This window comes from Manduca sexta, chromosome 12, assembly GCF_014839805.1.
Source record: "Manduca sexta isolate Smith_Timp_Sample1 chromosome 12, JHU_Msex_v1.0, whole genome shotgun sequence".
NCBI classification, from domain to species: Eukaryota; Metazoa; Arthropoda; class Insecta; order Lepidoptera; family Sphingidae; genus Manduca; species Manduca sexta.
The window spans coordinates 10597066-10619026 of record NC_051126.1 but is presented as its reverse complement, the minus strand read 5'-3'; the positions used below and the strand labels follow the sequence as shown (position 1 = coordinate 10619026).

Here is a 21961-nt window from a genome sequence, read left to right as displayed (position 1 = left end):
AGAATAACAAAATTCTGAGACATAAGATGTTAAGTCTCATAATGTAAGTAATTATTCTGGCTACTATGTCCGGTAGACGGAAATACAAGAGTACGTGTGCACTGCTACTTAACAGTAGAAATGGGCATTGGAGTAATATCTACCCAGACGGCTCAATTCATACGAAAGACCTACCACCAGTACAAGAAGGAAAAAAGGCAGGGGCTATAAACGAAAGAAATATAAACGAAAGAGGGAATATATGAAGGCTAGAAATATCAAAATCATACGACACAAAGGGACATCCATAATTCCGGATCGATTTTCTTTGAATATTAATATTATGATGTTCGAAAACTATTCGTAATCTAAACAAACACGCCAACAATGTGGTTCTATCAAAAAAAATAAATACATGAGTTAAACATCTTACATTTTTACTTTTATATTTGAAACGTTGCGCTCCTCTCGACTCTATTTCTAGGCTAGATTTTTAAAGCAGGTGCATTGGACCGTAACCTAGCTTAATCCTGTTGCGGGCAGGCGGACGGATCCAATTATAATATTAGAAGTACAAATTTGAAACAATATTTATTATCTGTACTATTACGAATCAATGAGCCGTTAAATTTATTATGGCGTATTTATGTAATGTCATATTAATTGTTAAACATAGGTACCGCATTCATTCTTGAAATTATTTAAAACCACCCACACAATGTAATTGTTTAAAATGTTTTATAAAGTATGTTCTATTAAAAGTTGAAAGTAACGACGAAATAACACAATTTTAGCTGTGATGCTCCCATTTTCGCTGTTTAATAAGACCTCTCCCGCTCGGGAGACTGGCTGTAAGACTGAACTAACGTTCGATGGATAAAAACGGTATATCGCTTTATTGAACAAAAATCGCTTGTATTAATCGGAAATGTATAAAAGATTTTTTCACATCTGCGATGAAGATTTTATTGTAATATTGATTTGAAAATAATGGTGACTGGGTTGACATACATACATACATAGTATCACGCCTTTATCCCATAGTAGGCAGAATATGGATTGCCACTTTATACGATCCTGACATACTTCTCGCGCTTCCTCCACCTTCACTAATCTTTTCATGCATTCCCTCCGGTTCCGGGTACTTTTGACCTGGCCTTTACTCAGAATGTCAGATATCCGACATTCGAAGGTTCGGTGCGGTCGACCCCTACCGGCTCTTCCATCCACATTCGCCTAATAAACCCTCTTTGTTAGTCTCTTATCATCCATCCTCTCCAAATGCCCAAACCACCTTAGCATACCCTTAATTTACTATACATAATGTAAAATTCCCAACAGTTTTAATTCATAGAAGCAAATGTCCGCAATTTGTTCAGAATTTATACTCTTATTTCGATACTCACGACATTACAAGTGCATCGCCTATAGGTAATATTGTTTAACTAGCTCTTAACGCTTCTACTGAAGTGCTGTAGTGTTGCTCTCGTGTTTGCCGACACACTTTAGCAGAACTGTAGTGGTTAGCCTGGTAACTTCGTCTAATTAATTGTTTGAACGCAATAAAATACATTGAAGCTATTCAGGACGTCTATTTTAGCCTTTTTTATCCTATATGGTTATTGCATAAAATCATGGTTATAATAAGTAAAAAATGACTGTATGTATACAGGATAATTTTGACATTGCGCTACTAAATAAAACCATATTATCTTCTTAAAAATAACCTATTGAAATAAGTTACTCGAACCGAAAATGAGAAATAATAATATGTGTTTCGAATAAAATAAATATCAATAAAAAGTTATTTTGATTTTATACGCCCAAATATCACTCGTACTATTCTAAAAGAATTCGTTGCAGGAAACATCACATTTCGACTCAGAAATACATTCAAGCATAGGCCACATTCGCTGCAACATAAACTAAAAATTTACAAAAAAAAAAAAACAGAAAATTAAGAGATTTTTGATGAAAATATTCGTTATTAATCGAGGAATTTTGGTATAATGTTAGTAGAGGTAAAGACGAGTATACGGTTTAACTTATTAACGCAATGTCAAAATTACCATGTAATCAGAATTTAAATTGTTATTCACTACACTTACATAAACCTCTAAATTTAAATAAACATATTTGACTTCAGTAGTTTAACTTATTTTAACTAATTTACTTTATTTCTTTTGGTGTGGCCATTTGTGATTTACAACGCGCGTATGACGACCATACTTACCCCTGTTTACGTTCCAGTTTACGCAGTTTCTCATTATGTATTCAAAGATCTAGTACAGTGAGACATAAATTCACAAAAGTGTCACTAAAGTGTTTTATTTGTCGTAAAGCTGTTACGTTTCTGTCTTGCAAATTATGTTAAAATGCAAGTGCTTGACTCATTTTAATAAAACATGTCACATTTGTGGATTTCATGAGTGTTCTTCTTTAACTCTTGGTACTTTAAAACAGCAATTTAAATCTAATTTTATTACACTGTAGAGACTAGTGTAGTTGAAGAACATTTAAATTTGGAACTGGTTATGTTACACGAAACTGCATAACTTTTATAAACATCAGAAGTTTCATGACTGTCTTCGAATTAATTAATTTTATAATCATATGGAAGAAATATAAATAAAAATATAAGCAACATAGGGCAGGACGTAATAACATATTCTACGAAGGTATCAAATTCAGTTTGCGTTAGCATACTGTTTTATTTATAGTTTCTCGACTAGAAAAGAGACGACACAATACGCCTACGCATAAAACAGAATATTTTCGATATGGCACATCTAGCTAAACTTCCATAATTTCCAGTCTGACTGGCGTCCGTAATAAATCCGAGATATAAAAATGCGGGACTAGCTACGGACAGTCGAAACTCCTTCCATCTTTATTTTATTATCTAGCAAAATAGTGGATGCCTCCGAGCGATGCTTTACTCGAGAAAAAATCTCGTTTCTATAACGCCAAAGTTTTTTTTCCATTAGGCAAGGTACTGTAATCGGCCTTTGATGTTTCTTTGTCGTATAATGAGATGTGAGTGTTTTGTTATGCTTCCGTATTTGTCTTTTCAAGATAAGTTGCTGCAGTATACTGTGATGTTTTATTCATCGCAATACGTTCAGATTGAAATTTATTTGTTAGCATTGTTTGATGCTCGCTATTTATTCTATTTTCGAATTATGATAAAACTTTTTAAGAACTGGTTACGCAAGATTATTTTGTTTTTAAATTCGAAATTTAAACGTACGCATTTTTTTTTTGGTTAATTAATCTATTTACCTTATATTAAAGTCTTTCTTAATGTTTAGAACTTAATTTTTATAACCGTTATCAAATAATTTAAAAATGTTTATATTTTCATTGTTTTCTCTCCAAACTTCTAAAGTATCGTTGATATTAGAATTTCTTTTAAAATAGAACTCATATTTCGGGAAAGGCTACTCCATTTTAGTTTCATCACTATCATTTCATTTGACAATTTTGTTGAATTTGTTAGTTCTCTCAATTTATAGTTGCTAGTTTGGACCGGTTGTGAACGCAATGAAGCCTATTTTCTCGCAATTTGGACTCGGCTTTGTGTTGAAATAATTTGCATTCAATAGTCCAATATTGCCCATTTAAGTTACGATTCAGACTGCTTCTTCGACCGTCAATAACGGAAAATATCTCTAAAACTCTTCCACGCTTTTGGATTTGGATATTTGTTGGGATTCCAACAATAGAACTGTGATTGTCTATTGCTATCCCGGTGTTAAAATGCACCAGTAAAGTTTTACAGTATTTTAAACTATTATTCTTTGTTATATTCAATTAATTTGAAAATCCATTGAATGCCTATATTATGTGTCTTATTTTGTTTTGCTTGTTGTCGCTTTAGTGATTGTTATCCATATCACGTCACTGTTTTAGAAATGATCTTTATGTTATATTTAAAAAGAACTACCAAAACCCAATATTCCTCATAAAATAACCAAATATAGTTGAACTCCATGCGCTCGCAGCGTGGATATCACTTTGTAACATCAGATCCAATTATTTTCAAACAGTAATTGCTTCGTTAGCGGTCCTATCTATGGGACAAGTTTTGCAAATTGACCAATACACTATTCACAATAACGAAGTTGATTGATCACAATCAGATCTACATAATGCAGTGGAAATGCATCTTGCACTTTATACTAAAGATCCTACAGTTTGATTTCGCGCAGCAGATGGTAAAAAATCTGTAGCTAGTCTTTATTCGAATAACAGTGAACTTGAATTCAATGAATCACATGTGATGGAAATAACATCCCATTTTAGTCCTTACCACATAATATATCATGGTGAAATTAAAACATTATTTGTTTGCCCACACTATATAAATATAATAGGTATATTATTGTGTTTCATTTAGTACCGCTATAAAGTTAAGAGATGCCATAGCACACACAATTCCATCGTTCCTGCATTGGAGAGTAGATGAGGTATTTTTATAGGCGATCTCCCGCATGCCTTGTTGTCAGTTTTATAAGAGAAAAGATGGGAATTGAATGAAATTCCTTTTTTAGACATGCAGTCCTGAAATCAACTTAAATATAATTTATAGCTGGTCAACTCAAATTCTGAGTAATCATCATCGTCCCATAAAACCTAAGATTATCGAATTGATAAGCTTGAGGAACTAGAATCTAGGGCAGGCAAATACAGTCTGCGGCGTATATCACGTAGAAATTTTTACATTCAAAGAATCTGAAAATTCTAATAAAGTGTGGAAATGTATGTCAAAGGCGAAAAGATTTTTGAAATATCTAAAACTAAAATTAAGTAAATTGAAGGAATTCCACACATAGAAATGATTAGCACTAACATCGTTAAAATAAATACCGGGATTGTCAACTCTCATCAAGATATTTATGGGAATGTATAAACAAAGTCCGGAATAAATTTGGATTTAAAAAAATAAAAACACGCTTCGCTCATTTCAACCACTCCAAATTCACATAAAGAGAGCGTCTGCCTCACTTCAAAACACAAAAATACACTTAAAACGCGATGCACCCTAAAAAATCTAAAATTAACATCCCCTTAATGAAACCACTTGAGATGACATCATTGTGGAATGAGCTTTACTGTGGTATATTTAAAGTGCATGTTTGTTTGCAGTGCCGCGGACAGTTCTGAAGGAGCGATACGAAAGTGCCCCTGAAGAGGATGAGGTGGCCCATGATGTATCCGATCTTGAGCACGATGATGTCGGTAAGTAGAACTTAATTTTTTTAAACAAATGCCGAGTGTAAGGATGTTACAAAAAATTTAGAGATAAAACGCTTACTGATGGAAATACAATTGGCATCTTCAAGCGATTGTTTTAGACTTGGTATGTAAAAATGCTGAATGCAGGCCGCTTCCAACAGGTCGACGTGGAGATCCTTGGGGGAGGTCTATGTTCAGCAGTGGACTTCCTGTGGCTGAGATGATGATGATGATGTAAAAATTCATTTGTGTTTTTTTTTATAGTTCTTCAAGGTGTCATTGTCTACAAAAAATTACCGTTTCATTTTCAGTTAAATTGGTTTTCGTACATGTCTACAGTAATTGGACCTATACTTGTATTTTTATTATAAACTAATGTTGTCTATAGTTTTCCTGGAAATCCGGTTTTGTAATTAAGTACAAGAAACTTGATTAACGGCATCTAAATGAACCTTAAAAGTTATGCAATTAAAAACCCGAGTCCGAGAAAAAACAACCAAAATGAAATAAATCCCTACATAAACTATAGCTTTTAATTATTATTATTTATAAGTATACATTAACATTTTTATGATTTTCATTGTAACAATTAATAACTCTTACCCAGATCATCTACTCTTAAATATAAAACACAACTCCAAAAATCAAATGTTGGCAAAACCGTAGACATTTTCAAACTTCACAAAGTGTGTAAAAGTGTTCCCGGAGTATAGCCCCAACTAGCTTAAACTAAACATCTGAAGTCAAGTAGCAATGGTGATTACTTGGAAACAAGCTTTCAGGAAGAAAGTATAAGTTAGGAACAACCCAGCGGAGGTATAAAACCAGTGTTTGCAATCTCATGAATTGCCTCGGGTCGAACAGTTTTATGGCTATGCTATAAAGGTATTCTGCTCGCAATAAAGTTTATAAAGCAAATCCGTTTGGTGATGTCAACATTTCTTGTAAATACACTTGTGTTTTTACTTCGTTAAGTGATTGTTTTAGTACGATGAAATTGAAGATCATACTAGGGTTTATGATTATCTGAACTGGTGTGTATGTATGCGCTAAGTTGCATTAGGTTTATGAATTTATGTTTGCATGTTCATTCGAATCTCGAATACTAAATACCGCTTACTGATTTTTCAAATAAACCTTTTAATAAATAATCACAACGTTACAGTATAGGTATGTATGTAAGTCGCGACTCAATATTTTTATTGCTTTTGCGGAGTTGCTCATTTGTCGACGTTCTATTATAAACCCTTATATTACACTCTTTAGCAGTTATTACATTCACATCTCTTTTTGAGAGCCACTGACAAATTCTGCTGTGATTTTATAGTCCATAATATGTCCAGAAATGATTTATGTATCGCATTCTATGATTCTACCGATAATATCGTTCGACGGCTAAAGCTAGGTATGCTTCGCCAGGGTACGTGAGACTAAAATTAAGCCGCGCCCTATTCATTACTGGCCATTTTCACGCGTAACAATATTGGAAATAGAGTTGAATTAGTTTAAAATTTTAGCTTGATGAAAAATATTTTTAATACACACGAAACGGTTCGGGTAGTTAAAGAAACGTTAAAACGTTAGTGTGCGGTAGATGGACAATTTCGAATAAAATCGTGGTTGTTGCTTAACCAGAAGAGCCACTTCTCTGTTAATTGTTTTCCGTTCGCTGCCAATCAGCAGAAATAAAACAGTTTCGGTGAATCCGTTTTAAGTGACACTGGAAACGAACTCTCAATCCGCTGATGGTCGGAGCTCTTGACGCCTCTGAACGAATTTTCAAAATATTGACTCAACGAATATACTCGACATTCGTTGTGAAATATGCAGAATTTTGTAATTAAATTTTAAATCGAATATCGATTGTTGTCTCGGGCTCTTGTTTCGATTTGATCTACGTTATGAAATATGGTCTGAATATTAGTATCGAGTGGTAAATGCTCTAAGTATTTTATTGATCTTCCATCCCACTCTAGCAAAATGTGTAATAGGTACGTACAACAAGAACATACATACTAATACAGAGAGAGAGACATGCACACGCCGGCATGTGCTTTCCGTCCCATGATGTGATAGGAGGCGAGCCTATTGCCATATCGGGTACAAATTTCGCACTCCGGGCTGATACTGAGTAGAAAAACACAATATCACTTTGCTTTGAAATTAAACCCGAGACCTCTACCGAAGCAGTTTAATTACTTCATTTAAAGCAAAACATAAAATAATAATACATTCCATCTCCACGGCCATGTAAAACACTATCTTGGCAACAAATTAACAGCTGTTCGAGGATGTCGGTGCCAAAAATATGCATGCATTTTCAACGTCCTCCAGTCCCCGGTCTTATTTCCGAGTCCGCATCCCCGGCGACATTTCGCTTCACACAACGCGACAATTAGAGCAGCGAGACACATTCCCCATTGTTCTGACGCGAGTTTGTCCCGCCATTTCCACATCTGGGGTCCAGTAACCTGAAACATGCATCTCCCAAAACATTACTCTCGGAATAACATTTCGGAGCAATCCTCGACACATTTGCTCAGGTGCTAAGCGACACTTCACATTTGAGACAGGAAACTTGTGTACACTGTGTATTCGGCGAATATCGTAGAAGTCAGAATGAGCGTGAAATAAATGTTTTGCTGTAAATGGTTTCGGTGTATTGTGCTGCGATATAAAATAAATTATGTTCAGTTCTCGTGTTACCATTACAGAGGAATATAACTGTAATCTCAGTATTTGGTCGTGTTGGCAAATGTTAAGCTTGGTCCGACAGTTATTATTTTGGATTAACTGCCTCCAGAATACATTTCCTCGTAGATGCTAATAGGAACATGTAATTTACTAAAATTCCAAGTTTGCAATATTTCATTGGCTCACTATGACAAGGTTATATGTTTGGATATGCAAATTGTATTATATATATGCATGAATTTAGGTGTTTTTCAGTGTCAATTTCCAATAATAGCGGAAGATAAAGAAAGAGGGTACTGTTAATTATAATTGTCTTTTCTACTTTTTAAATCTCATTTTGGCAACATAAATAAAAATAAACTAATTAGCCAGCGATTTTTGTATGCACAAGCACTCGTTGCTATAAAAACGAATAAAATACTTTAGTAAACCCCAAAGATAATATTATAAATTATAAAACACTATAAATCATAACAGAACATACTCAACAGCAATAGAATCTTGAGGTGCTAAGTAGAATGCTGTTATCAATTACGTCGTCATGAATATAAAAAAAAATCATACATAAACGAATCATTCATAACAACCAGACGAAAACATTGCATCTAAACAACTGCAATATCATACAGAATTTATAAGCCATTTATATATTGCTTTCTTGGCGTACATGCGCATTGTATACTAAGTTTCAAGAAAGCCATTAGTACTTGAACAAGACAATGCCTTATTCATTGCACTACCGCAGCTCGACGACAATTAGGGAATGAAAAGATAACGCAGTTTGTTTTTACTGGAGTGCTCTCCTCGGCATTTTTAAACGCCAAATATATTGGCATGGCTTTCAGGAAACACGGGAGCGGGTTGACAGCAATCACCATGCATAATTGATCGCGATGCATTGTTCTAACCTTTCCATTTTGATTGTTAATTTTTGACAGTACTTTAATCCGAGGAGTGTGGATCACGCGGGTGAGAATGAATGGTGTAAATTGAATTGTAAATTGAAACGTGTTAATAAAAAAGAATTTTATTGTGTCATACGTAAGACTGATAGTTATTGTAGGTTTTTGATTGATTTATTAAATTGTTATTGGTCTATTGTTATATGTTTTATCACTTTAATCAATTGAGTTTAGGCCTGTGTCCACCATGTTTATGAAATTTGGATTGGCAGTCATGACAAGTATTGAGAGAAATTGTAGTCAGTCTAATCAATCGCTATTATAAACATGACATAATAGGTTAGTGCATTACTATGCAGTGTTATACTCCGTATAATCAGCTCTTATAATTTAGTTGTACTTGTAAACATAGAAATAATCACAAAAGAAAAAAAAGTTGACGTGCCTCTCAAAATTCACAGTCGCCCAACAACTCCAGTGTAAAGTAACCGTGATCATAACTTGTTCACTTTTTATTCAGCAGCAAGACGCTCGAATCATCTTTCATTCCCGTGAAGTGCGAGGTTCCTGAGGGAAATAAGATAAACACGTCTTTTTCATTCAGAAGGCGAGAATTTCGCTCGTACTGATCGCGCGACCCGCATCGCAAAAACTCAGGTCATCTGTCACGTATCCGCGGAAATCTTTAGCACTTCAGGGAGCAATTATCAGATGCATTTTGTTTAATATATGGGTGTGTTGGAATGTTTTTTAAATTCAATTTAATTACACTGAACCTAGTGCCATGTTAGTGGAAGTTTTATGTGGACTAGCGTGCTTACATCCCTCAATAGTCATTCTGGTTTATTTTATACACTGAATTACAATAATACGTGATTTATCAGAACGAAATTCTATAGTGATTGGTTATTTTATCAATTTAGGGGAAACTGGTTTAACAATTGCTAGTGATTGCGCAGTACCAAAAATATGTCATACATTTGTTTATTATTACTCTTATTATGTTTTTCACTTTTTTTTTATTATGCACCTACCTCCGTCCTCTCTACATCACGCCAAGGTTGACTAGGAGAGAATGCCCATGGCTTTTGGCCGCCTATATACCATGTTTAAAAAGTGTAAATAAATAAAATAAAATATCAATTAAACAACCATGAAGTACATAATATGAAAATAATTCATAATCTTACAAAACCTTATAAATCCATCCTTAAGCTTTGATATAACGAAGCAATCCAAAATATTTCATCAGGTTAGTGAATACATTGCGTACTCGATTGGATACCAATCACGTAGTCAAAATATCGCAACAACAGTTTCGTTCGACGAGGAACGTACCGCAGTCAAGTAGGCATCCAGTCAGATAGACCAAGATAATTCGAATTGTTAGGGTTGCAGTATTTTTTAGTAATCATAATGTTTAAACATCGTTAACTTAAGTAATAAGAAACTAACTTTATTATACCATTATCGAAAGTCTCATTCAAATATTTAATAAAAAATACCAAGAAGACATCCATCCAAACAGCTCTGTTCTGTTTAATATTGTCCTATTTCAAGAGTGCCCTGCTCGGGACATGACAAATTGTTCGCCACAATGGGAGCACTTCTTGTACAATACTCGGACCGGAGCCAAAACTCGGCGTTAAAATGAAAAATGTGTTTTAAACTTTGTTACGTACTGTATGTAGTTTTTAGTACGACACGGCTTTAGTTTCAGGTGTCTTATTTCATTCCTAGACTTGTAGAACAAGTGTAGTGTTAAAAAGATCTGACGCCTTCACCCACGGTAAAATAAACATTAACGCAACGAATTTGCAGACTTATGAAAGTCATATGATACGGTGTATGATGAAGCGCATAATGTCCGTGGACTAGGAGATTCTGGGTTCGATTCCGCAGTCGGATTACCATTTGTGTTGATTTTTCTAATTTAATTTGCCTAGTTGTAAGATCCCCAGACAGATTTAATGTTAAATAAGTGGACGGTCTTAAGAAATTCCATTGCTATTCCACCTGTAAGGGATAAAAACATTTAATTCCTGGCAGATGTTTCCTGACTGATTAAAAAGAAAATCTGTAGAAAAAAATCCATAAAAAAATATTAGAAACCCGGCGAGCGCAATTTAAATTTGATAAACATTCGCTAATTTCACCTCTCATAAAAATATCAAGTAATCCCAAAATTAAAATTATTTCGTGTCTGTATCAAAGAGTCCTGTAGACACAAGCGAAGAAATTTGCTTAATCCTCTCTTAATTTGGTCTCTGCAATCTGCGAGGATTTGTTTGGCTCCGTGTCAGTACGGTTCTTTGCGTTGTCAGTGTAAAAAAGGATTATAGGATAAAAGATCTCTTTGAAGGAATTCATGACTACTCATAATATCCTAACTCTATTACTGTAGTTATGAGTATCTGTATTTTCATGTTTGAAACACGTTTCCCTATTGCCATAGCAGAATCTTGATGAAAACGAACCGTCAGTCGCTTCTCTGTTTAATTTTGTAATATCGAGGTGCCAAATATTTTGTAGCGTAATTTGTTTTGCATACATTAATTTAACTTCTACAAGTTATAATTTCTGTGTCTTGATATTTTATGTGTTGTCTGTTTTATTTAAATTAGCTTTCAACTTGTTTATTCTTATATTTTATGCTTGCTTGTTAATATTGAGTTTATAAGAAGAGTCCATGATCCACCCTCGGAATATTGAATGGATGGAGTGAAGAAAATTAAGTATAAAGGCGGAACTTGGATACTCTGTTTATTATATAGGTGGGAGAGGATCGGGTTACTACTTTAGAAGCCTTATTTTATTACACTAAGATAAAATAAAGTGCGCGGAAGTTCTACTCAATTATTATTCATAAGGAAAGTTAAGTAACGTTGCCTGAATTTTATTCACGTAACTATCTGAAATAAGAAAAATTAAATAAAAATAAGGAATTACTAAAAATAGAATCCCATGCTTACTTTGTATTTAAATAGTGAAATAATCCAAATTATTTATAATAAATTGTGGAGTATTATGATTATTTTCTTAAATGATTAATCTTCAAAGCCAATAATGAATCAAACATAACAACTACTCAAAAATATTTTAAACATAAAACAATCAAGCCTCATTGCAGTGTATTGATTCTAAAACACGAGGCGTGGAGTGAACATAGTTGTTCGCTAAAACCCCTTTCATCCGATTCCTTGAACTCAAATAAATATGCAAGTATGCAATTCGTGCACTAACAAAGGACCTTCAGTATTCTTAGTGAATATTTGTTTTGTAACGTTTAACTTAAGTCATTTTATATTTGTTTTCAACTTTTCGAACGTAAATATTATTGCCAGTCCAATAAATTTTCAATATACAGTTTATGAATATTTGATATTTATTTTAGATGTAGAGAAGTAATTTATTTAATCTTATTTCTTTAATGCCTAGGGAGATATTAGATCCTAAGCGGATTATTCGGCAATTAGACACAATATAATAATTAGCTTTACGTCTTTGTCTAGTGTTTATTTTCAAGTTTGGAGGGTAAAGTATTTCATTATAGGCTACGTTGGTAATCTGTATTATGAATTGTTAAATATAAACATTTATATATTAAATTACTTATTTCCTAATATAATGTCCATTATGTTTAGAGCCGTTGTAGTTACCCCTGTTCTATATTTAGAATGAATAGTTCTCTAGGGTTTTTATATCTTCCCAAAACGGCCGAAAGAGAGCTGTATTTCACTAGTATATACGTTAAAACTTTTTTTTTTGTTAGCGAATAGACATCAATCTGTTTATGCATCTACATCCATTCCGAATGCTTTTATGTGGCAATATAAATACGGGTTGTATCCGCTTGATACTGTTTTAGTTTTTGATATGGGCATTCGGACATTTTGGACATTTCGGATACCTTTTTTATACATTTTAATATCTAAAAAAAACTCAAAAATATGATCTGAATTTTACTCATCTGCAGAAACCGATGATTTTTGATTCTATTAGTATCCAATGGCTATGAGTCCTCATTAATACAATTATTGGATTATTATTATTCTTTTTTATTTACAACAAGCATAGCACAGAGCACAATCATTATTCCCTTTGCACATTTTTTTTACTATACAACATAGTTATTAAAGTAGTAAAAGCATCGACTTCACGAATATTTATGCTGGTGATAGAATATATTGGGTTTTCACTCCGAGAGCGATCACCGAACACAAGGTGTTCAAACCTACCATAATGGCTTACTAAGGTGTTGCGTTCCGGGATCAGTCTGTGTATATCCGGTTCGAACGGGCCGGCGTAATTATGCCGACTGCCGACTGTACACACACTACAAGGTAATCATCTCTCGTCAGTTAACATTCTATATGAACCCCACTCCGCTTACCATCAGTTCCCTTTCCTGTGCCCATATAAAAATAATAGTCCTACCCTAATAAAAATCACTTCAATTTAACAGCGCCATGATGTTCTTCCAGTACGGAATAAAAATTTAATCAAAATGAAAAAATAATTCTTGAGCCGAATGAGGCCACTACAATCAAAAGCGAATTATTCAACGTCACTCAAACGAAAATAACATTCAATTTATATATTCTGCTATATGTCAGAAAGTTCACATAACCGAACTGCTTTAAATTCCAATCGGGTGCAATTAATTGACCGACGCACGTAGGTGTTACATTTAATTGAACGATTTGTATCGTATGCGCATGTATTTGATTATAGGGCTAACGCATTAAGCGATCCGTGATTGGATTACGTATATGTATAATGGGTCATGTAATATGCAAAATAAGGTGATCGATATAAAAATGTATATATAGGTGTTATGTATACAGATATTAAAGTCTACGTAATAATTACTTTTGTGGGTATGTCGGCTTTACAGTTTCTATGAAAGTTGTAATTGATGTTAATTTCCAATGGCTTTTTCATGTTCACTTTGTCATGGGCAAGTTTCTTTTCTATTCAAGCACAACAAAGTGATTGCACTGAACTTGATGGTATGTGTGATGCCGTCCAGATAGAGTATCGAATGGAAACAGATGGCTATCTCATACCATTCGACACAATCATGGCTGGCCTACTGAGATGCTTGTTCACGGTGGGATGACCCAGGACTATAGGAAGGAGGGACACGGCCTGCCGATGGTGCGGCAAAGAAAATAGTTGGTGAAGCTATTGATTCGGGCCGTGATGGATTTAGTTGTCGAGCTGTTGCTTCACATGTCAATGCGCATATTCTGCAAGGAGAAGGAGTGTAAATACTATGTAGTTCTATGTTATAGTATCAATAAAGAGGTTGCATTTCTGGATGATTGCCATAATTAAATTGACACGTCTACACCCTTCACTAGACTTCTATGAAGACTTAATCACAGATACACAGCAGATTAATATTAAACTGTTTACAATTTTCCACTAAGAGTTCTTCTTGGTCGTTAAACTCTTGACAAAATGGTCGTGGTCGTACCGTAGTCTTTACCGGGGTAGATGCAGAGCGCCTTAAGAGGTCGCCGTTTCTGTCTGTTAGAGGCCATTCTAGTACACTCATGTACCTACGAGCGAAACCTTGAAAGGTTTTTCAATTAGTATCGCCAAAAAGTTTTATTGTTAAAAATCCTTTTGAGTTTTGGTTGTTATTTTTGACCAAACATATTCTGGGCGTCACGCCACGCATATCTTTATCGCTATCGGAACGCGCGCGGGCACGTACAGGAAATGTATGAAACGTGCTTTTACACTATTCATTTTTCACGACCCAACTCGATCCACTGTTTCCCAATATCGCAGATTTCCTCTCCCGTTCTAAAGGATTCAATGTCATAATAAAAACCTTTCAAGGGTAGTACGTCTTTTATATTCGCGAAATGTACTATCATAGCACAAGATTCATCTTAGTCAGATAGTGGAGAAAAGAAACGAAAATTCCACAGAGACCTCTTAGGATAAATTTGCGAAAGTAGCAATTTGTTACGAGATATTTTTTTCTTTAGATAATTAGATAAAGGATCTGCAAAGTCTGCTTTAACGCCTCGCTTGATTATTTAAAATAAGTATTCTCTGACGGACGGAATTAAGAATATCTTAGCAGTTAGCACGTTATAGTGAGTGGAATTATTGGATCCTGTTTAAAAAATTGAATAACGTTATTATTAATGGGACTGGAACGTATCATTGATTGGTTTGTTGTAGGTTCCTTCTCCCGCACTTAGCCCGTATGGAATGAAAGTACTTTATCAAGGATATTGACAATGATTAAACGACAAAGCTTAATTATCGTATTTAATTTTATTTTAATAATACGTAAACAATAAAATGCTCAATTTTCCCAGATAATATTAAGAATCGTCCAGCGTTTCAAACTATCCTTTACCTTATTTTACACATTTCACAAAAAAAAAAATACAATTTAGTGTAAGTGGGGACTAGCCTATTGAATAGTGGGTGCACTAGTTGCGCCACTGCCTACCCCTTCAAGGATAAAAGGTGTGAATATGTCTACAAGTATTTACTATTACAGATGAGTCCAACGACCGGTGGTGGGGCGAATCGGCCGTGCCCCCCGCGCCGGCGGTAGCTGCAGTCCCCCCGCAAAGACCATCAGTATCCACAAGCCTCAACGTGTCCACCATCAACAGAGATGACCATGCACCATCACCGCCGAGACATCATCTGCCTAAAGAAGGTAAGGTTAACTTTCTGTGATGAAACTTGGCACGAAGTAAAACCACACTAAAAACATTCGTCTGCAAGAACAATGGGGTCCGACAGCGGCAATACTACTGTTACATAGAGAACCAGCGAACTAGCCAATGACGTAGCACAGGCAGGCCCCCCACGAGATAGGACGACCTGTTGTGGGTCGCCGGAGCCCGATGGATGAGGGCGGCCCAAAACCAGTCCTTATGGCGCTCAATGGGGGAGGCCTATTTCCAGCAGTGGACGATTCCCAGCTGAAATAAGAATAGATGCAAAGTGGGATTGCAGCGTGTTGTTACGTTTTTTACCATGTGGGATATTCAAAAACCCAAATAACTTCCTACCCTTCCTTAATCTCTATTCCTTTTCTTAAAACCAGCAGCGCATACATGATTATATTGGAATTGTTTATGCTTATGACTAGAGGAGGTCACTCAAGAGGTTTATGACCTTATTGTTTGACGTGGTGTACTTTTAAGCGTCTGTGCATTTTGATATATCATTCTCACATGGATCCAGCAGTGTAAGATGCTGAAACTGATTTCACTCTGTGTAGGAACACAGGGTAAAATTTTCAGGGGCTATAAATATGCATTCCATTTCCTTTTTTCTTCTTAAAATCTGAACACCCACATGCCCCTAACTGCGTGGGTGTTTATAAACGAAAATAATCATTCACCAAAGATGTGACCAACCTTTTGATAAAAATGTAATATTGTATTAAATAACTCCGACATAAGTATCGTATTGAAACTGTTACAAGTGAAACTATGAAAATATAATTAAATTCTTTAAAGTAGTTATTACGTGTAGGAACGGACATTAAGAAAGTTTCGCTGGTTATTTCTATAAGTGAATGTTGAAGTTTTAAGTCAACCAAACAAACGAGAACTTTTATTAAATGACCAACATTTGAGAAGTTATTTAATTTAACTAGTTTCTTAGAATTATTAAAGTGCCTGTGCATCATATTTGTATTGCGTAAGTACGCGGTACATGATGGTTGGTCTAATATTCTGTTCAGTAGATAATTTAGGACTCATTCTGGAGTCTTGTAATTGTGCTCCGTAAATAGCAATAGGCTGGTAAGGACACAGAAAAAGATGACAACTTACGTTACTAACCAGGTCCTAGAACTATCCATACCTGGAGAAACACTATCAGGAACCAAAAATACATGGATAATTGTGTTCCACGTGATATGTTAAAATGTAATGTTTTTGAAGACGTCATAGATATAGCAAAGTGGAAGAAAAGGTTTAGATAGCAGATCCCACCACCATGGCGCGTGGATAATTATTAAGGAGAGAGATAGAAATAGCAATAGCCTCGCCCCCTATTACTTGGCAAGTATCATAGTCAAAATTTGCTTGTGTACCTTCCCATGAAACCACCTAATTTACAATGTATGTAATAGCGAATTCAAATTGGCACGGTTGCACACCAGTTACTAGCGAGAATTTTAGGTATGTGCCATATATCATTCAAGAAGTTTAAGGCCGGTAGCCTAATTTATAATATCTGTTAGTACTGAGAGCAGTCTAATTTATAGCTCTTGTATACAATAAGTTATTTCGAAGACCTTTATTGAAACTGTGGTAATTTTGTTATAGTTTGTCGATTAAATTTGTTTAAATGAGAGAATAATAAGGACTTTTAAAAACCCTCTTGGCAACACCGTCAAAAGTGTATAGTACCAGTGAGAAATCTTAGTACTTGATCTGGAGATTATTTATATTTAATATTTGGAAATCATGCCACAAACTGTGAATGACTCATTTTTTTCTCACCTTCCTTTTTGTTCTTTGTTGTGGTTACACGAGATAGACCTAAAAGATATATTTATATTAAATATACAGTATTATACTAGTATAAAAAAGTGTAAGTATCAAAATCTTTTAGTTAAACTACAAACCAGTCATAACGACGACACATTCTACAGATAAGAGTGTTGCCAGTATCCGATTTCAAAAATTTACTAAAAATGTCATGTAAACACATTTAATCGACAGGCTATACTGAAAGAGTATGTGTATTGCGTTGTAACCAATTTTAAAAGAAGTTTTATGGTATGAAATATTGAGTTATATTAAATATTATCTTATTAGGGTTTCGAAAATAACTTGGAAATTTTATAAATATTTTTTTTGTATGTAATAATTTTAATAGTGCCTATTTACCTATAGTTATATGTATACCTTGACTTCAAGCAAAGCGAATCTGTCAAGAATTGATTGAAGCTTCAGGAAATGCAATAGCTAGGCCGTCCATCTGGTTATAACAGATATTGAGTGACTAGTGAGGCCTTAGGGCTGATATTAATGTTTGTTTAACAATTGAGTTTCCTTCAGACCTGAAATAGTGTATAAATTACTTAGGTACGCACTGCACCGAATACTTTCGGAACAATTACAATCGAAATATTATTCTTTCTTTATCTAAAATATAAAAGAAAAATCTATTGTGGATACGGACACAAAATTTTAAAGGCGATTTATACTTTTGAATTTGTTGAGCTACTTTGTGACTCATTGTACGGTTATAAACAAAATACCTAAAAACATATTCAGATTTTTAAGTCAACCATACCTGCATGTTTAGTTTAGATAAAAACTTTTCCAGAAATTATTTAAAATAAATCGAACCATTGTAGTTTATTTCAGTGTAGAAAAAAACATAGAAAATTATTTAAAAATTGTTCAGTTATTTTCGTATCTAACTCTTTTCACCAAATTTTATGCCACTTTTTAATCTTTGACAACAAGATATCTTCCTCTACGATAAAATCCAGATCGGAAAAAAAACGTATAAGCTATTTTATACTACGTTAGAACGCAATATGGCGAACCCAATATTTTTACTGCACACTATTATAAATATCTATAACAAATTCAGAATTGAATATTGCAATCTCTTAGGTATATAGTGTGGTGGCTTCATATTTGCATTTGTTATTCTATACAGGCGGCGACAGCCTAGTTGAGTGTGGACCGGACTGCCGAGACGAATGTCTGCAGGTTCAAATCCCAAGGGCACACACTTCTGATTTTTTTTAAAAATTATGTGTGTTTTTTTTTTGTAAATTATCGCTTGTTTTAACGGTGAAGGAAAACATCGTGAGGAAAACTCCATACCTGAGAAGTTTTCTATGGGAATTTCGAGTGTGTGTGAAGTCTACCAATCCGCACTAGGCCAGCGTGGTGGACTAAGGCCTAAGGTCTCTCAGTAGTAGAGGAGGTTCGTGTCCAACAGTGGGACAGTATATAATACAGGGCTGATAATATTATATTATATTATTATATTCTGTAAAAGAACTAACGTGTTTTCTAATCTACTTAACTTATAACCTTGATAATAAAAGGCACTAGATTATACTAAAATTATACGATAACTAGGTAATTATGGGCAATAGCTTTACAAGGATCAAATTCAATTAGACACTAACATCCTTCAAAGCTTATGCCAATAACTCTGTTATTCCCATGGGGATCCTGATATTGAACCTTACCAGTTGAATAGCCTTATATCACCTTGGCCTTGTATTAATGATTATTATTTTCCACAGATCCATTTGACATCACCTACGTGTACATAATCGCTGGTGTTGCTGTGGTGGTGCTCCTCTCCGGTATTCTCGGCATAATAAGATGCGTCATGACGAAGCAGAACACAGATCAGCCCAAAGGTCCAGACGTGTCCGCCACCACAGAGATCCCCAACGGTTTCAACGACAGCATATCAGAAGTCGACAACGACATCAACATAACCAGCCTCTCTGGCCCCGTCGACTCGGTCGACTCCAGCCTCAAACAAGAAGTTCAATTCACAAATGTAGCAGTAAGTCCAAAAATCAACAGATACGTCGGTCGTCCTGTGCCAAATACGTACCCACACGTCAGTGCCAACATGTATGGTCAGGTCGCTGAATTCCCAATAGAAATGCCTCTTCGAACTATGCCGCACGGCACGCTAGGTCGAGGCGTTGCGGTCAAAACCCTGCCCAGAGTTCAAATGCCGGTGGACACCGACCCCAACTCGAGGAGTTTGTATCGCTACTCCAACGCGCAGTATTATTTTGGGTGACAGCAAGAGAAGGGCCAATGCTCGGACGTGTCTAGGACCTACTGTTTCTAATTAAAGTGTAGAAAAGTGTACATAGTTCAATATAGTTAGCGAAGGTTTGTATTGTCCTACTTTTAAAATACGGAAACTGTGATATTAATTGGAAACTTTCCTATTCTACTGAAAACTGGTTTTGTGATGATAGACACATTGGCAGTAATGCCTCATTGTTACGTGATGTATTCGCTAAAATGTATTGCAGATATTTATTTTACACTTATTAGTGCCGGTTCGAATACTATTTGGTGAGCTTGGGTCTTATTTAACTGAATAATAAGCATTCAACCCGCACATTATCATAACTTTGAGGAAATAATGTTTGAAATTGATGTATGTGGAAATATTTTGACCAAATACAGTAAATAGAAATTGTTTGACGAGCATTACAAATCAATTTAATTTCTGTAGGAAGCATTTGTTATGTATACAGAGTATTCCGAAGCATTTAGATTTTTGGGTAAGGTCGAATCAGGGCGAAAACTCTTTAAAAACAGCTAAAGACGAACTAAAACTATGTGCCTGCTAGATTGTGCAAACAATACGAAATGCCACTTCGGGCCATATTATTTTTCGGGTTTAGCAATAATTTTAAACTAACGATCTTCCCCTGATCCGAAATTACACCTACCATAATATTTCATATCATTTTATTTGAACAAATAATGAAACTGCAATCAAGCTGTGTCTATCAGTCATGAAATATTTATACAATTGTATAGTAAATGATTTTATAAATGGGTTGAATCTCAATGTTATAGATTTGATTTTAATAACGATTGTGAAATTACTCGATTTACATAAAATAAACATAAAACAGACTATAATTTTTTTTGTTTAAAAGAAAATAGAAAAATGATTAGATTATAACCAATATTTATTTTTAACAAGTTTATGCTGCTCTTTTATGTGATTTCGCAGGAAATATCCCAAAGATTTAGCCAAAGATTAATTTTTATAGATTACCTCGGTGGTGTAGTTGTAATGCGCGCGCGGTGCAACCACTGCCCTGAAGTCCCTAGTTGGAATCCCGGATCAAATAAAAAATATTTTTGCGTTTTTCTGCTCAATATCAGCCCGGAGCCCAAAATTTGTACCTAATATGGCGATAGGCTCCCCCCAATCACATTATGGAATGGAACACACTTGGCAAGAAGTGGGTGCCCTTGTACCTCTGCCTACCACTTCGGGGTAAAGGCGTGTTTATTTTTATAGTAGCATACGATTTGCATGTAATCGAGTAATTCAAAGTCAAGATGACTGACTATAAGTCTATCCGATATAATGTTCGTTTGTATGGTATTTTATAATTAATTAAGGACGTCTATGTACAGATAACTTTTTATGTGGTACATCGATTTAGTATTAAAGTAAATGCACAGTTCAATGAATTTTATTTACCCAATTTCAATCAACATTAATGTAGGTTTGGTTTTGTAGTGGGAGTCACAACCCTAGCGTATGTAAATTAAACTCAAGGATGGCACTGAGTAAGTATGTATTTCCAAAATTCCATAATACGATAATACACAACGTACTTAAGGCTCATACACATAAACACGATACGACGTCGCATCGTAGGACAACGATCGACGTATCGTGGAAATCTATGACGAGCAACGTAAAAAACGGCTTGGCGACGTCGATACGGTGATAACAAATAAACGCGGCACCGGCGAAGAAGTGCACCGTGAGTTTCTACGATGTCGCGCTGTGCATCAGGGCGCGTTGCGATGTCGTTCTGAATTTTTTACGTTGCTCGTCGTAGATTGCCACGATACGACATCGTATCGTGTTCATGTGTATGAGTACTTAGGTGGTAATAGTAACAATTTACTGGACGTACTGGGGCCTTATTCTCTATCCCGCACGTTATTTTAACAGTGCGTAACAAGCACGTAACACAACGCATCATGTTTAGGACTATAGAAATTTGGCTTACAGAATACCATTCCACGCACATTTCTCGAAGATGACATGACACGCCCGCGTTGCGCGTTTACACTATCATACAGAATAAGGGCCCTGAATTAACAAACGCACGTCGGTTTCATATGGGAGGCATGGTGTGACACAGCATTCCCGCACAACTACGCACGTGCACTTAAATAGCTGCGCAAGTGTGTGTGTGCTTACAATTAAATATTTGCAATACAAGGATTGTGTAATTCTGGGGGCGGCAAATGTTGCCATATTGATATTTTCGAAGGTAGATAAAACTTTAAAGAACAGTAATAAATCTTTAAAGCCACTTGTAAGTCAAGTCACTTCGACAAAGTACTAATGAAGTAACAGAAAACATATTGAGTTAAATAATA

General features: G+C 35.1%; 1 protein-coding gene across 1 annotated transcript in view; it reads left to right on the top strand.

The window, feature by feature from the left end:
* LOC115440753 (protein eva-1) overlaps positions 1-21027 on the top strand; it is a 98332-nt gene extending 77305 nt beyond the window's left edge. Inside the window, exons 7-9 of the mRNA XM_030165191.2 lie at positions 5128-5220; positions 15346-15510; positions 19090-21027. Coding sequence (XP_030021051.1) covers positions 5128-5220; positions 15346-15510; positions 19090-19607 — 776 coding nt within the window. The 3' untranslated portion in view covers positions 19608-21027. The remainder of the gene's footprint in view (positions 1-5127; positions 5221-15345; positions 15511-19089) is intronic.
* The last annotated feature ends 934 nt before the right edge of the window (positions 21028-21961 follow it).